This window comes from Diceros bicornis, chromosome 8 (genome assembly GCF_020826845.1).
Source record: "Diceros bicornis minor isolate mBicDic1 chromosome 8, mDicBic1.mat.cur, whole genome shotgun sequence".
Taxonomy (NCBI): Eukaryota; Metazoa; Chordata; class Mammalia; order Perissodactyla; family Rhinocerotidae; genus Diceros; species Diceros bicornis.
This window is the reverse complement of record NC_080747.1, coordinates 67,653,076-67,667,296: the sequence shown is the minus strand read 5'-3', so window position 1 is coordinate 67,667,296 and position 14,221 is coordinate 67,653,076. Positions and strand designations below refer to the sequence as shown.

Here is a 14,221-nt window from a genome sequence, read left to right as displayed (position 1 = left end):
TTTAGTTGCTTAATAGCCACATGTGGCTAGTGGCTACTGTATCAATGCCTACTGTACTGTATAGTGTGGCTATAGAACAGTTCCACCACTGCAGAAAGTTCTGTTGGATAGAGTTGCTCTGTCCTGTTCACCACTTTATTCCTAGTGCCTTGCATGGTGCTTGGGATCCAGTAGATGATCCTCAAATATTTGCTGAATAAATGTTTTTTTAGTTCATCTGGAAAAGCCATAATGCAAATGTAAAGCAAAGAGTCTCTTTTGAAACACAGATGTTTTGAATAGAAGTGGCTCTTAGAAGCTAAAATACTTTCTTTGAAAAAGTAAAAGATTAGCTTATATTTTAGACGGTATTGTAGCTTTGATTATTAATAGTCTTCAGTCATTGAGTGCTTACCATACACCGGGCACTAGTCTAAATGCTTTACACATATTACCTCATTAATCTTCACAACCACCTTATGATGTGTACACTATTCCCAACTTACAGCTGAGGAAACTGAGACAAGAGGAAAGTAACTTGCTATTAAGTCAAACAAGCTATTAAGTGGCAGGGCCGGAATTTGGGACCAGGCAGTCTGGCTCCAGAGCAATTAACCACAACACTGAGCTCTTTTGTGATTATTTTTAATAAGGACCATTTAGTCTCTTCTTTCCAGTATTTAAACCTCTTCTTTCTTTTTTTCTCATTTAATTGCATTTAGTTGGACACCCTGAAAAATATTAAATAATAGCTGTTACAGCCCTGCATCCTTGTTGGGTCCCAGACTTTAATGTGAATACTTCTGCCATTTCACTCTAATATATGCTGTTACTGTTGTTTTCTGATGATTATCTTGATCCAATTAAGGAAATGTTCTTTTGTTTCTAGTTTACTAAGAATTTTTAAGATTCAGAAATGACTGTTGAATGTTATACAGTGCATCCCTAGAGAATATCATTTGGCTTTTCTCCTTTAATTTAATAAATTATACGCACAGATTTCTTAATGTTAAACCACCATTCTTGGAATAAACCATACTTTGTGGTGGTGTGAATTTTTCTTACCACATTACTGGATTTGATATCTTAATACTCAATTTTGTCTTTGTAACAAAGAGTGAGAACAGAAGAATTTCCTCCCCTCTTTTTTGGTACTGTTTGCCTTGGGTTTTGCTATCAGAATTATGCTAACTTTGTAGAATAAACTGGGAAATTTTCTCCTTTTTTGGAGATTCTTTGTTTCCCAAAATCCATGCAGGTTTGGGTACCCCATCTCACTCCCTTCTTCTTTCCAGAGGTGCCCCACAGTACTACCAATCATTTAACCACAAGGATGTTTTCTCATACTAGGCTCCTCATAAACTGGACTCACCTACTGATCCCCAACAAAGCCTGTGCATCATTCAGCTTTCTCACGTTCCTTGCACAGGCCACAGACCTTCCTGCTTCCAAGCTTTTGCTAATTTCCTGCCACTTGCGTTGCTAAATCCTAACCATTGAGTTTGAGGAGGGAGGTAGGAGGTGGCGTTGATTACGACAGAATACAGAACTAACATTCGAGGTAGAGACTATGTAGCTGCTTGACACCCCTCACTCCAGGTAACCCTCAGAATCCTGGAAAGCTTTGTTATTTTTATTTCGTAGTTGGGAAAATAAACTTGACAAATGTTATACACTAATAAGTGGAGGTGCAGAATTTATAACCAGGACTGCTTGATTCCAAAGTGATTGCTGCTTCCACTGCAACATGTCTGACCTCCTCCATTGTTTTCTGGGACTACAGCCTCTTACGTTGATCTGTATGTCCTCCGTGCTCCATTAGCAATTACAGACCGTACCACACCATTTTACATTACACTCTTTTGTATTTTCTATTGTTTTGTTTGTGTAGTTCTTGTCTCACACAGACCAGTTATTAACTGAATAATCTGTCAGTGCCTATTTCTCCGACTCCAAATTTGAGTATCTTTCCTTATAATAAATGATAGCGGGAAAAATAAAAGAAGGCAAAGGTGATTAAATACAAAAAATTTTGATTGTGTTAGTCTTAGCTGCATACTGCAAAAAAGTCCCTTTCAAAAATAACTTGAACTCTGTGTGGTCTCCCAGGGACTTGTTAGCAACCCCTGCAAAATGAGCGCCTAAAAACCGAAGAGATTTGGCATTTGTGACTATTGATCACCTCCCCCGCACGCACATCAGACAGCGGCAGGATGTTGGAAATCGCACCTACAGCACGGTTTTCCTAACAAGGAAGGCTAGAGGATGAGGCAGGCCCTCCCAACTGCAGGCGCGATCCCGCTCTTCCCCTCCCAGCCTCAGCCAGATGGAACATTCCGTGCGAAAGCTTTGACAGAGCGCCCACTCGGAGTCACGTGGAGCTGGAGCGTACTCACTGCGCCTTGCGGAATGACGCGGGCTCGGGTTGCCAAGGGGAGGGGCAAGGCGCCGCGGAAGGGGCGGGGCGAAGGAAGCCGGCCGGGGAGGCGGGGCCGGTGGAGTGGAGGGGCGGGCGGAGAGGGGCGCGCGGGCGGGGAGGGCCTAGCGTATTATGGGATGCGGCGGTGGAATGGCGCTGGGCGCGTGATTTTGAACAAACCCGGGTCTGTGTCTCGGAGGCGCCGCCGCCGCCGCGGCTGCTGGGAGGCCAGGGAGCGCGGCGCGAGGAGGAGGCGGCGGCGCCGCCGGCTTTGGTGAGTGTCAGCCCCCGGGGTGGGGGCATCTGGGCGGGCGGGCGGGAACCGGGCGCCGGCCCCCGCTGCGGGTGGTGGCGCGGGCGGAGGGCGCCGGACCGCCCCCTCCGGGAGCCCGGGCTAGTGGGTCGTGGCGGAGAGCGGGAACCTGCAGGCAGGGGGCCGCCGCGCCCCATCCCCGGGCCGCAGGGGGCGGGAGGATCCTCCGGGCTCGGCCCCTTCCCGCCGGCACCCGGGAGGGCGGCTGTCACCCGGCAGGGCCGGCGCTCGGCCGGCAGCCCGCCCTTCCAGGCGGTCTAGAGGAAGGGCTCCCGCGGCTGTTGACACGCACACTGCGTGGCCCGAGAAGCCTGCCGTGTCGGCGCCGGGTTTCTGGGAACCGGTTTGGCTGCTGTGTCATTTTGTACCAGCTCCTCCTTTCCCCGCTGCCCGCCGCCTCGTTCTCCCTACGCCCCTTTGTATGGTGTCGTCTTCGTGTATGTCCGTTTTCCTCGCGAAGCCCACCAGCTAAATGTCATAATGTTCCCGAGGTGCACGGGGAAAGGGAGCGGGCCGGCTCTTGGCTTGGCCAAGCAACGGTAAACACCAAGCAGAGTGCGAGTGGACCGGGCTGGCGGTGGGAAATAAAGTTTAAAGATGAAGAAGCTGGGAAGATTTGATTGATACCCTCAGTCTCTAGCAGGCTGCATATAGAAACGGCGATTGGGCTGGGTGGTAAATAGCACTTGTTTAAGCCTGAATCTACCGACTTTTAAATGGAGTTGTCATTCAAGCAAGGTAAGTTGAAATGGCTTTTTCAACTTCTGCCTCGCTCTTCTTAGACTAACTTCTAAAAAGACAGGAGAGTAGCCCTATTCGCAACCTTGAAATTCAGTTTGCTCATTTCAGATAGGTCTTCTAGAGCTTATGCATTAGTTATAGAATTCAGCTTTTGAATGGGTGATTATCAGATCTTTCTGAAATTAACAAAGGTGGGCAATTTAGTTTTTAAAAAATTCTGGTCTCGTGAAAAGCCTTGCAGTTTATGTCTGCTTGTTATTTCTTTGATGGTTAAAAAATATCTATGTTCTCTTTATTTGTTAAACTGCATGAGGAGCTGGTGGGGGTTGTGGACAACTCAGGGGTCTTTTTGTTCTAAAGCAAGCTGTTTATTATCACCATTGAACAAGTATATCAGCAGCAGATGGTTTTTATTTTAATTTGCGGACTTAGATCCTAGAAACATTTGGCAAAGAATTTTATCTTAGGTATATTTTGTATATTTTAGAAATTATTCATTCATGAATAGGATCAATACATTTTAAACCCAGCTGTGTTTTGACCTCCTGAGTCAATGACAAGCAAACTGGAAGACACAATTTCATCTGATTATTTCTGTCCAGGAGCACTAAGTGGAGAGGAAAATAGTTCAGAACTTTTTTTTTTTTAAAAACTAGATGTTTTGACCACAGTATCTACGTGAGGATCAATGCTTGTAATTTGCAAATTTGTCCGAGAGGTCAGGCGTGCGTATGGAAATAGCTCATTCTGTCAAAGTAGTGCTGCTGACGGTGGAGGAAAATGTCAGAGCTGGTGAATGACATTAAAGGTCTTGATCATGTTTTTAGTGTCTGAGATGGACACAGTGAGTAAAACGCATTCCATCATCTCTCTCAAGTTGCTTTTCTGAAAATGAAAGAGTTTGGGGTCTTTATTGTCCGTTTGCCGCCTTCCGCATGGCTTTTACTCTTCAAAACAAAAGTATGCCGGACTTGGGACCCCGCGGGTAGCGCGACTTCCTTTCGCGTGGCTGCCGGGCCCGCAGGAGCACCATGTTTCGTTGCGGGGTGAAAGGTCTCGGCGTGGGCTGTGTGTGCATTTGTACCTCCCTGTGTATTTGAAGGTTGGCGGGGCCGGCGGGAGGTTTCCCCGGATATGTGGGTGTGCGCCTCTCGGGAGGGGAGGGCCGAGCAGGGGAGGAGGAGGAAGGGGGAGGTTACTGGCGGCGGCGGCGGCGGCGGCGGCGGCCCGGGCTCGGGCTGTCGGGGAAGCTGCTGAGCTGTGATGGTGATGACGAGGTGAAAATGGCGGATCTTTCGAAATACAATCCCGGCCCCTGACATACCAGAGGCGGCGGCAGCGGCGGCGTCGCGGCCCGGGCTCCCTCCTCGGCCCCCCGGTCTCCTGTAGCGCTCCAGTTCGGGCAAACTGGGAAAGGAAGCGGCTGGCCAGAGCTACCGTGCACTGGCAAAACAAGCACCGCCCGGGCTCGGAATTGCCCGGGACCTTCTGGAGCCCCCACCTCGGAGCCAGAGGGAGGAGACAGCAACAGCCGCCGGAGGTAGAGGAGAAGGGGCTACCCGAGGGCTTCTCTGTCTTGAGATCTCTTTATTTGGGGAGTGGTGGGCGGGGGAAGAATTGCGTTGTGGATCAAGGAATGACGAGTCCGGAGTGCAAAGAATCAGTAGCCTCGTAATGACATCAACATTATTCTTTGAGTGTTAAGAGGGCTCGAGTTTGCTCTTGTACCTAAGGCTGCTGCTGAGGCCTAGAGGAACCGCTAGCACTTACCATGATTTCCTGATTTAATATTTAAAATATCCACTGTGGTGGATGTTGGTGTGATGATGTTCAGCAGTTTATGGGGTTGGATGTTTCTTTGGGGAGGCAGAGCGTTGGCATTTTATTCTGCATTTAAGCTCTGTGTCTTAGATCATAGTCTATAACTTGTTGGGGTGTGGATGCTCACATTTTTTGAGCATATGGACCAGTTTTGTAACAATTAAAAATTTTGTCTTTTTCTTTTATGGCTCTGTCATCCATAGAGTGACCCCTTTGCTCCTGCCATTTGGCAAATAACAGTCGAGATGCTGTCAGTCATATTTCATATCCATTTTTTTCCCTGCCCCCTCCCCCCAATCTGTTGCGAGTAAAGTTATGGAAGATTTTGCAGGAGATTTTATAAGCCAAATGAAATACAGCTCTGCGAGCTCTATTTTGATTCACAAGTTTTACCTTCATTGTTAAGAAGGAAGTTGTGATGGCTTTATGCACGCACTTGATGTGAGTACAGTAAGTTGGTAAAGATGCATTGAGACCTCTGTTTTATTCTGAATACTGGACTTGTTAGCCTTTGTTTAAAGAGCTGGAGAATTGGATTGATTAACTTTATGACAGCCATAGTTTAATTTTGTTAAGTTACCTAAAGATCCGAGTATGTTTTAGATTGTGCTGCAGATCCCTAAGGAGTCTGTCTCCTTGCACACAACGGTAGTGTTACTGAAAAGTTACAAGTGAATCCAATTTTTATACATTAATTTGGGACCCTCTGTTTTTTTTCCAGCTTTTGTAGTGGAAGGTTGGGTCAGTGACATTGAGTATATGAGCCTGAACAGAGAGGTGAATATTTGAGAAATGCCCATTGGTAATGTTTATGATTAGCAGTAATTTTCCTCATCCAAGTTTCCTACAAAGAGATGATGTCATAGTATGTTATACATGATCATACATTATGTATTTTATTCAGAGGGGAAATATTTTGTGTGTGTGTGTGTGTGTGTGTGTAGCTTGGACATTTGGCTTTCACTCACTGAAAGAATAAGAGACCAAAAAAAATGTTAGGGGAAATAACTGAGAGGTGCTCAGAAGGTTTAGTTAATGAATTTTTAAAAAATCATTTATTTGATGTTCTGGTATTATCCAGTAGAGGTTTGGTTCTGTTTTTTTTTTTTTTCTTATAGCTTTTATGTTGCAATTATTTGGTCCATGTCACCCCAGCTGCAAAGTTAGTAGTAAGACTAAGAATTTAAAAAGTGATTAAAATAAAGAGGGAGATTAGAATGCTTTTTCATTGGCTTTCTTTTTCTTTTAATCACAGAGGGCTATTGTGGGTAGGAGGAGATGGGGGTAAAAATACCATAGTAAGCTCCATGCTTTGGAGATTTGGAAATTCTTGATTGCAGTGGGAAGGAGACATTGTGAAGGTGTAGTCTGCATGATATATGACAGATTAATAGTTCTATGGAGAGACATCAAAGATGACAATTCTTAAACCCTGCTGTTTGATAGAATATTGAATGCCATAAAAAAAGAGAAATCAGGAGAAGCTAATTTAGATAAAGAGGAAAAGAATTTTCATTTGAGTTACAGTGTACCACATAACTGTCTTCACAGTAACCCTGCAAGGAAACTGAGGCTTAGAGAGATCATTGCTTAGGGTTTCATGTTAAACAACTTCGGGAGTCAAGATTTGGAAATGAGTCTTTCTGATTTGAATCCCCATGTTTTTTTCCACCATGTTAGTCTTAAGCGTGAATAATATACAGCCTGCCTTTAAAGGGAAAGAAAATATTGTGGATCCCCAGTATTGCCTAAATAATTTTATTCTAGTAAAACATTTTCGGGGCTGGCCCAGTGGCGCAAGTGGTTGGGTGCGCGTGCTCCGCTGCAGCGACCCGGGGTTCGCCAGTTTGGATCCCGGGCGCGCACCAACGCGCTGCTTGGCAAGCCATGCTGTGGCGGCGTCCCATATAAAGTAGAGGAAGATGGGCACAGATGTTAGCCCAGGGCCAGTCTTCCTCAGCAAAAAAAGAGGAGGATTCGCAGATGTTAGCACAGGGCTGATCTCCTCACACACACACAAATTTTTAGATATATATAAATATAAATTCCTTATGCTTATTGCTTTTATGCAAGTATAAAACAAAAGTAAATTGATAAATGAAATATAAACAAAACTAAAAAATCAGTAAAACAAATTAAATTTAGGGTGGTGGATGATGATGTTTTGCTGAAACGAAACCTTTCTTTGCATAGTGAATGCCTTGGCAAGGCTGGCAGTTTTCTATATATTATATATCCTGTGATAACTCAATTTTTATACCACTTTTCTGTGTTTGAATGCTGCAGAGCTTTCCTCCTTAAATCACAGGTTAGGTGGTTTTGCTTTCACTTGGCATAAATGACATCATTTACCTTATAAGACCTTTCTTTGCCTTTTTCTTTAGCCCACCCTAATTCTAGTTGATTGTAGATATGAGGTGGGTTATCCAGAATATCCTTTTTTTGTATATATTATCGAAATGAAAATACAGGCTTTTCCAGTCTACCTCAGGACTCATGGCTTACAGTCCACTGCTCCCAGTTTAGTTGGAGAAATCTAGTTCTGTACCTAGTTTTTTGAGTTGTTGATGTTTGATTTTAGAAATCAAAGCTAACATCCAAATGATGTAGTTAACCAGTTAGTGCTGGTGGTAAGCTCTAGGTACAAAAGTATAGTTCTTAAACACTCAGATATTTCTCTGTAAACATCTGACAAATGACTCACACATCTGTAATAGGGTGATAGGTCACCACTTTGTATTATTATGTGCACCTGGTTCACCCAGGCTGTCCTCCACCTGTAACTAAGAAAACAGTGTTTCAGCACTGCTAACATTGTATAAGAAACTCTTTAAAAGATGTAAAAGCGTAAAACATTTGTCATTTCTATCTCATATTATTTTTTATATTTAATTCATTTCTTTTAATCGTCGCTATCCTACATCAGACCTTCCATTTTTCTCTGTCTTGAACTAATTACTGTAATAACCTTCTAAATGGTCTCCTTGCCTCCAGTCCAATAAAATGCTGAGATGAAGTTAATCCTCCTGAAGTAAAACTGATCATGCCATTCTTTTGCCGATTTCTAAGCTCTGTCAGGGCAAAGTCTTTGGTTAATTTCCCATAGCCCTCCACAAAGTTGGGAAGCCATAAGTATTTGTTAATTAAATGACTTATAAAAATCATAAACTAGTTAAAAACTAAGAGAACCTTGTAGATTTTAAGCTGGAATGTAACTGCAGGGGATATTGGTTAAAAGCTAAATCTGAGTGTTTAAAAACTTATTTGAAAAGGAGTTGCTCAGTTTGTTAGTGTGCCTCATGATGATGTGAGTTTGTTATTTTATTTGAAGTGTTGTGAAGTCTCAGAACATTATATAAACCCATCCTATTCGAATAGACAAACCAAAGTTATCTGTCAGAGCCCACTATAAATAATGCTAGAGTTTTAGGTAACACCCCTTCTCCATGATTAATTTATTCATTCTTCAGGTTTGTATCGAGAGGTTATTTTTTTTATTTTTATTTTTTGTGAGGAAGATCAGCCCTGAGCTAACATCCACGCTAATCCTCCTCTTTTTGCTGAGGAAGACCAGCTCTGAGCTAACATCTGTTGCCAGTCCTCCTCCTTTTTTTCCCCAAAGCCCCAGTAGATAGTTGTATGTCATAGTTGCACATCCTTCTAGTTACTGTGTGTGGGACTCGGCCTTAGCGTGGATGGAGAAGCAGTGCGTCGGTGCACGCCCGGATCTGAACCCTGGGCCGCCAGCAGCGGAGCACGCGCACTTAACCGCTAAGCCACAGGCCGGCTGGAGAGGTTATCATTATTTGCCAGCTCTGTTCTAGGCATCGGGGATAGGAGATGCAGTGGTAATGAAGACAGACAGGTTCCTGTCCTCATGGAGCTTGCATTCTAAAGAAGTGGGGGAGGGAGAATCAGACTATTATGATAGATGCTGTGATGGAAATACCAGGGTATTGTGATAGAATGCCTAGGGCAGTAGAGAGGAGAGTGGGGGCGCTATTTTAGAAAGATCTTATAAATGTAATACAACTGAGACAAATTTAGAAATAATTAGACTTTCTGAAATGAGTGAATCTTTACCTCTCTTTAGACTTAAACTATTCAACCATGTTCAACTGTGAAGGGGAAAAACGCAATGTTTTGGCTTCCCTAATCATACTTTGCCTTTAGAACTTTGTTTTATGAGCGAAAAATACTGGAGGCCTGAGGAATGCATTGTATGTTCTGTATTCTTTTCCTACCGTACCTTGGCAGGTAACCCCTTGTACAGAGGAGGTGAGCTAAAGCTCCTCATTCCTCTTGGCTTGTGAAGAGCCTCTCTTTCCTTGAAGTGGTCCTCAACACAGTGGTGATGAGTTTGCATGTGCTAGTACATATCTTCCATTCCTAAGGGATAAAATTAGAGTGATGATTCATGTAGCTAGATGGCCAAACCCTTTCCTGCCATGCCCACAAGCTCTTTTTGAGAGTTCTTTTAGCATAGGCCACCATGCCCTGCATGTGACCCTGATTGAAACAGCTATGGATGTCTAATCATAAAGCAGTTATCATAGTCTGCTTAGTGGCTTATGAGGGGTGCTGGCTCCAGAACTCTGCACAGCCCCATACTACATAGAGACTGGCCAAACCAATCAGACCTTTTCTTGTTGGAAGTTTGAACTTTACTCCTAGTTTAAAGGGAGAGTCCTAGTCCTGTAACTTGTAGTCTCTTTTAACAGGACAAATGTTCTTCCTAATAACAGAACTTCAAAATATATGAAGCAAAAATGCACAGAAGAGGAGAAATAGACAAATCTTTCACAATCGTATTTGGGGATTTTAACAGCCTGTCTCAGTATTGTAATTGATAGAAGAGGAAAAAGTAAGAATAGAGAAGATGTGAACAACGCTATCAACCAACTTGACTTAACTGACATTTATAGAACGCTGCCCTCAGCAGCTACAGAACACACATTCTTTTCAGGTGCACATGCATAGTTCACCCAGACAGACCGTATACTGAGCTGTGAAACAAGTCTCTAATTTCTTTTTTTTTTTTTTTTTTGTGAGGAGATCAGCCCTGTGCTAACATCCGCCAATCCTCCTCTTTTTTTGCTGAGGAAGACGGCCCTGGTCTAACATCTGTGCCCATCTTCCTCCACTTTATATGGGACGCTGCCACAGCATGGCTTGCCAAGCAGTGCGTCGGTGCGCGCCCGGGATCCGAACCAGCGAACCCCGGGCCGCCGCAGCGGAGCGCGCACACTTAACCGCTTGCGCCACCGGGCTGGCCCCACAAGTCTCTAATTTCAAATGATGGAAATATCATAGAGTATTACATTCTCTGACAATAACAGGAGTAAATTAGAAATCAATAATAATAAGATAGAAAATCCCCAAATATTTGGGAATTAAATAGCACACTTCTTTATTTTCCATGTGTCAAAGATGAAATCACAAGGAATATTAGAAAACATGTGAGGTGGATGATAATGAAAAATATTGAAATTAGTAGATTGCAGCTAAAGCAGCATTGGGAGAAATTTTTAACATTAAGCGCTTATTTTAGAAAAGAAGAAAGGTTTAAAATCAATGATCTAAACCAAGGGTTGACAGACTTTTTCTATAAAAGGCCAAATAGCAAATATTTTAGGGTTTGCAGGCCACGTAAGTCTGTCCCCCCACAACTATTTAAAAATGTAAAAACCATTCTTAGCTGGAGAGCAAAACATAAACAGACCACGGGCCTGATTTGGTCTATGGGTTATAGTTTGCTGAATCCTGATCTATGCTTCCATCTTAAGCTTCTAGAAAAAGAACAAATTAAACCTAAAGTAAGCAGAGGAAGGAGATAAAGGTAATAGTCAATTAAATAAAAAATGGGCAAACACTTGAGAAAATCAATGAAGCCCAAATGGTTCTTTGAAAAGATTAATAAAATTGATAAATCTCCTGCCAGACTGATCAGGAAAAAAAGGCAAAAAGATAGAAATTACCAAAATGAGGAATGAAGAGTCGACATTTTTACAGACATTAAAATGAGGGTCCGGCCCAGTAGCATAGTGGTTAAGTTCACCAGCTCCACTTCAGTGGCCCAGGGTTCGCAGGTTCCGATCCTGGGCGTGAACCTACGCACTGCTTATCAAGCCATGCTGTGGCAGGCATCCTACATATAAAGTAGAGGAAGATGGGCAGGGATGTTAGCCCAGGGCCAATCTTCCCCTTTTTGCTGAGAAAGATTGGCAACAGATGTTAGCTTAGGGCTAATCTTCCTCACCAAAAAAAAAAAAAAAAATTATTATGTATAACTTTATGCTAATAAATTTCACAAGTTAGAGGAAATAGACAAATTCCTTGAAGGATACAAACTATCAAATAGCAAAGGTCACTCAAAAAGAAAGAGATAAGCTGAAAAACTCTACATCTATTAAAGAAATTGAATTTATTATAGTTAAAAACCTTCCCACAAGAAAGCTTTATGTCTAAATGGCTTCACTGGCGAGAGTTCTAGCAAACATTTCAGGAAGAAATAGTAAAATTCTATGCCGACTTTTCCCAAAAATTGAAGAGGAGGGAACACATCCCAACTCATTTTATTAAGCTAGCATTATGCCCAGACAGCCACTACAAGAAAAGAAAAATTAAAGACCAATGTCCGTTATGAGTATAGACAGAAATGCTTATCAAAATATTAGCAAATAGAACTCAGCAGTATATACAAAGTGTAATACATCATGACTGAGTGGGGTTTATTTCAGAAATGCAAAACTAGCTTTAAAAACAATCAATCAATATAATTTACAGACTGAAAGAGAAAAGCCATATGATTATCGCAAAAGTTGCAGAAAAAGCATATGACAGAATTAAACATCCATTTATGATTTAAAAAAAACCAACTCTGCAAATTGAAAATATAAGTAAGATTCCTCAACCTCATAAAGGGAATTTATGAAATACCTACAGCTAACAGGTAAGATTGGCAACAAGGCAAAGATGTCTGCCCTCACCACTTTTATTCAGCATTTTACTGGAGGTCCTAGCCAGTGTATTAAGTCAAGGAAAATAAATAAAAGATGTGCAGATTGGAAAGAAAGAAATACAGATGTTATTCTCAGACAACGTGGGTTGTCTTTGTAGAAAATCCTAAGGAATCTACATTGAGATGATACTAGAATTAATAAGTGAGTTTAGCTAGGTTGTAGGATACATGGACAATATAAAACAATCATTTGTATTTCTATATACTAGCAACAAACAATTGTAAAATGGAAAAAAGGCCATTTACAATGCACCAAAAAACATGAAACACTTAAGGATAAATTTAACAAAATATGTGTAAGAGCCAGTCAGTTGAAGTACAAAACATTGCTGAGATAAATAAGTAGAGAAATTCATCTTTAAATAAAAGGAGGGCAGTTCTCCATGGGTCTTTACATTTCTCCACCTCTTGCAAGTGAGGCATGACAGCCTTTTTAAGTGATCTTTTCCGGGATGTTTGTATAGCACACAGCCTTAGATGAGAGTTAGTGACGCCTGCTGTAGAAAAGGGCAGATTCGCTTATTGTCCAGTAAAATAAAGATAACATCTCCCTTTGGACAAAGGGCAAGTGTGCTTCAGTCCATTATGAATGATTCAGGTTCCCTAAGTTCAGAGTTCCTCAGTTGTGATGCAAACCCACTGCCTGCACAGCATCTCTCCGGGCCTCTCCATGTCTGCCCTGTGGGACTTGGGAGCAGCAGGGGAACTGATACACACATGATGCTTGTGTTCCTTGCTGTGCTGTGAGTAGTAAGTCCTGTGATTCTGACCTAGGACTACTCTGTTGTCTGTCAGTATCATGAAACAGTAACAGGCTACTTTGTTAGCTTGCAAGAAGGGTCTTAATTCCCAGACCCTTCACAGTTCTTGACAGTTTTGACCATAAGGATGGAGTGCTGAGAGACATGGTTTTCTGAAAGATGAAGGCTGACCTTGAGGGCTGGGTTAGGGGATGTGAAAAGACTCTTTGGCATCTGGTAATGAATGCTCTGACCCAAGTGGTGGGCAAGGGTAACGGGAAAGTAAAAGTCTTTAAGTGTTCTACCTCTTAATGAAATCTAGGGGCTGAGCTGAGAAGTAGTCTGAATGGTGCTTTGGTTCTTGTACACTCAACTCGATGGCCCCAGCTGAAAGGCAGTGTGGCTGTAGCTGCTGAGACAAGGATTCCCCAAAGCTGAGAAAATGGTGTCAGAAATGAGGATACAGAGCCTTGGGTGGATTGAAAACATTAGAAGTTTGTTTAGTTGAGCTGCAAGTGTGGGTGCTTGAAACTGAAAGTAAGTGCACTATCAGGCCACTATCTCCCTCCGTGGCCTGACCTCTCCCTCCTCCTACACCTTGACTTCAGATGCTTTAAGGAGAAAGAGGAATAGGGCTTGGGCTGAGGTCTCCCTGTCCTTAAAGGGGACCAAAGGCCATACCCACATGTCTAAATATGCTGGGGGAACTTCAAGGAGAGGAGGGAGTCAAACTTTATGGTTCTGTTGGATACGGGCACCCAAGTCATCATCCTGCTTTGTTCTGTGGGGGATGGAGTGTTCAGATTCAGCTGATGGGGCTTGTGCAAGGTTTGCAGTAGGGAAGGGAAGCTAGTGTGGCCTTGTGGGTGGGGCCCTTTGTTGTTGTGGCTTCCACTGCTGAAGATATAATTGGTGTTGATGTTTATACCCGGCTGTGCTGTAAATGACCAGAAGTGCCAGAGAGGATTCTCCTGATCAGGAAGAGCTGCGTGTAGAGAAGTGCTGGTACTTTGAGGTCCCCAAAGCTAATGATTCCTTTGAGCTGCAAGTATTGTGACTGATGATTTTGCAGTATATATAAAGAACTCATCCAATTCAATAAGAAGACCAAAAAAACCCAGTATTTTAAAAAAATGGCAAAAGACTTTAACAGGCACTTTTCAAAAGGAGATATACAAATAGACAAT

General features: G+C 42.8%; 1 protein-coding gene across 6 annotated transcripts in view; it reads left to right on the top strand.

Annotated features, from left to right (window-relative positions):
• Positions 1 to 14,221, top strand: part of LIN54 (lin-54 DREAM MuvB core complex component) — an 87,437-nt gene that overhangs the window by 16,778 nt on the left and 56,438 nt on the right. For 2 of the 6 annotated variants that reach the window (XM_058547394.1, XM_058547392.1), the window contains exon 1: positions 2,554 to 2,672. The exons of 2 other annotated variants lie outside the window; for them this stretch is intronic. Coding sequence is in view for 1 of the 4 variants with exons in the window: in XM_058547390.1 (XP_058403373.1) it covers positions 3,428 to 3,449 (22 nt within the window). In the remaining 3 variants the exon portion in view is untranslated. Of the gene's footprint in view, positions 1 to 2,553; positions 2,673 to 3,008; positions 3,450 to 4,687; positions 4,993 to 14,221 lie in introns of those variants that run through there. 2 more of the 6 variants (XM_058547390.1, XM_058547391.1) reach the window with 2 other exon arrangements.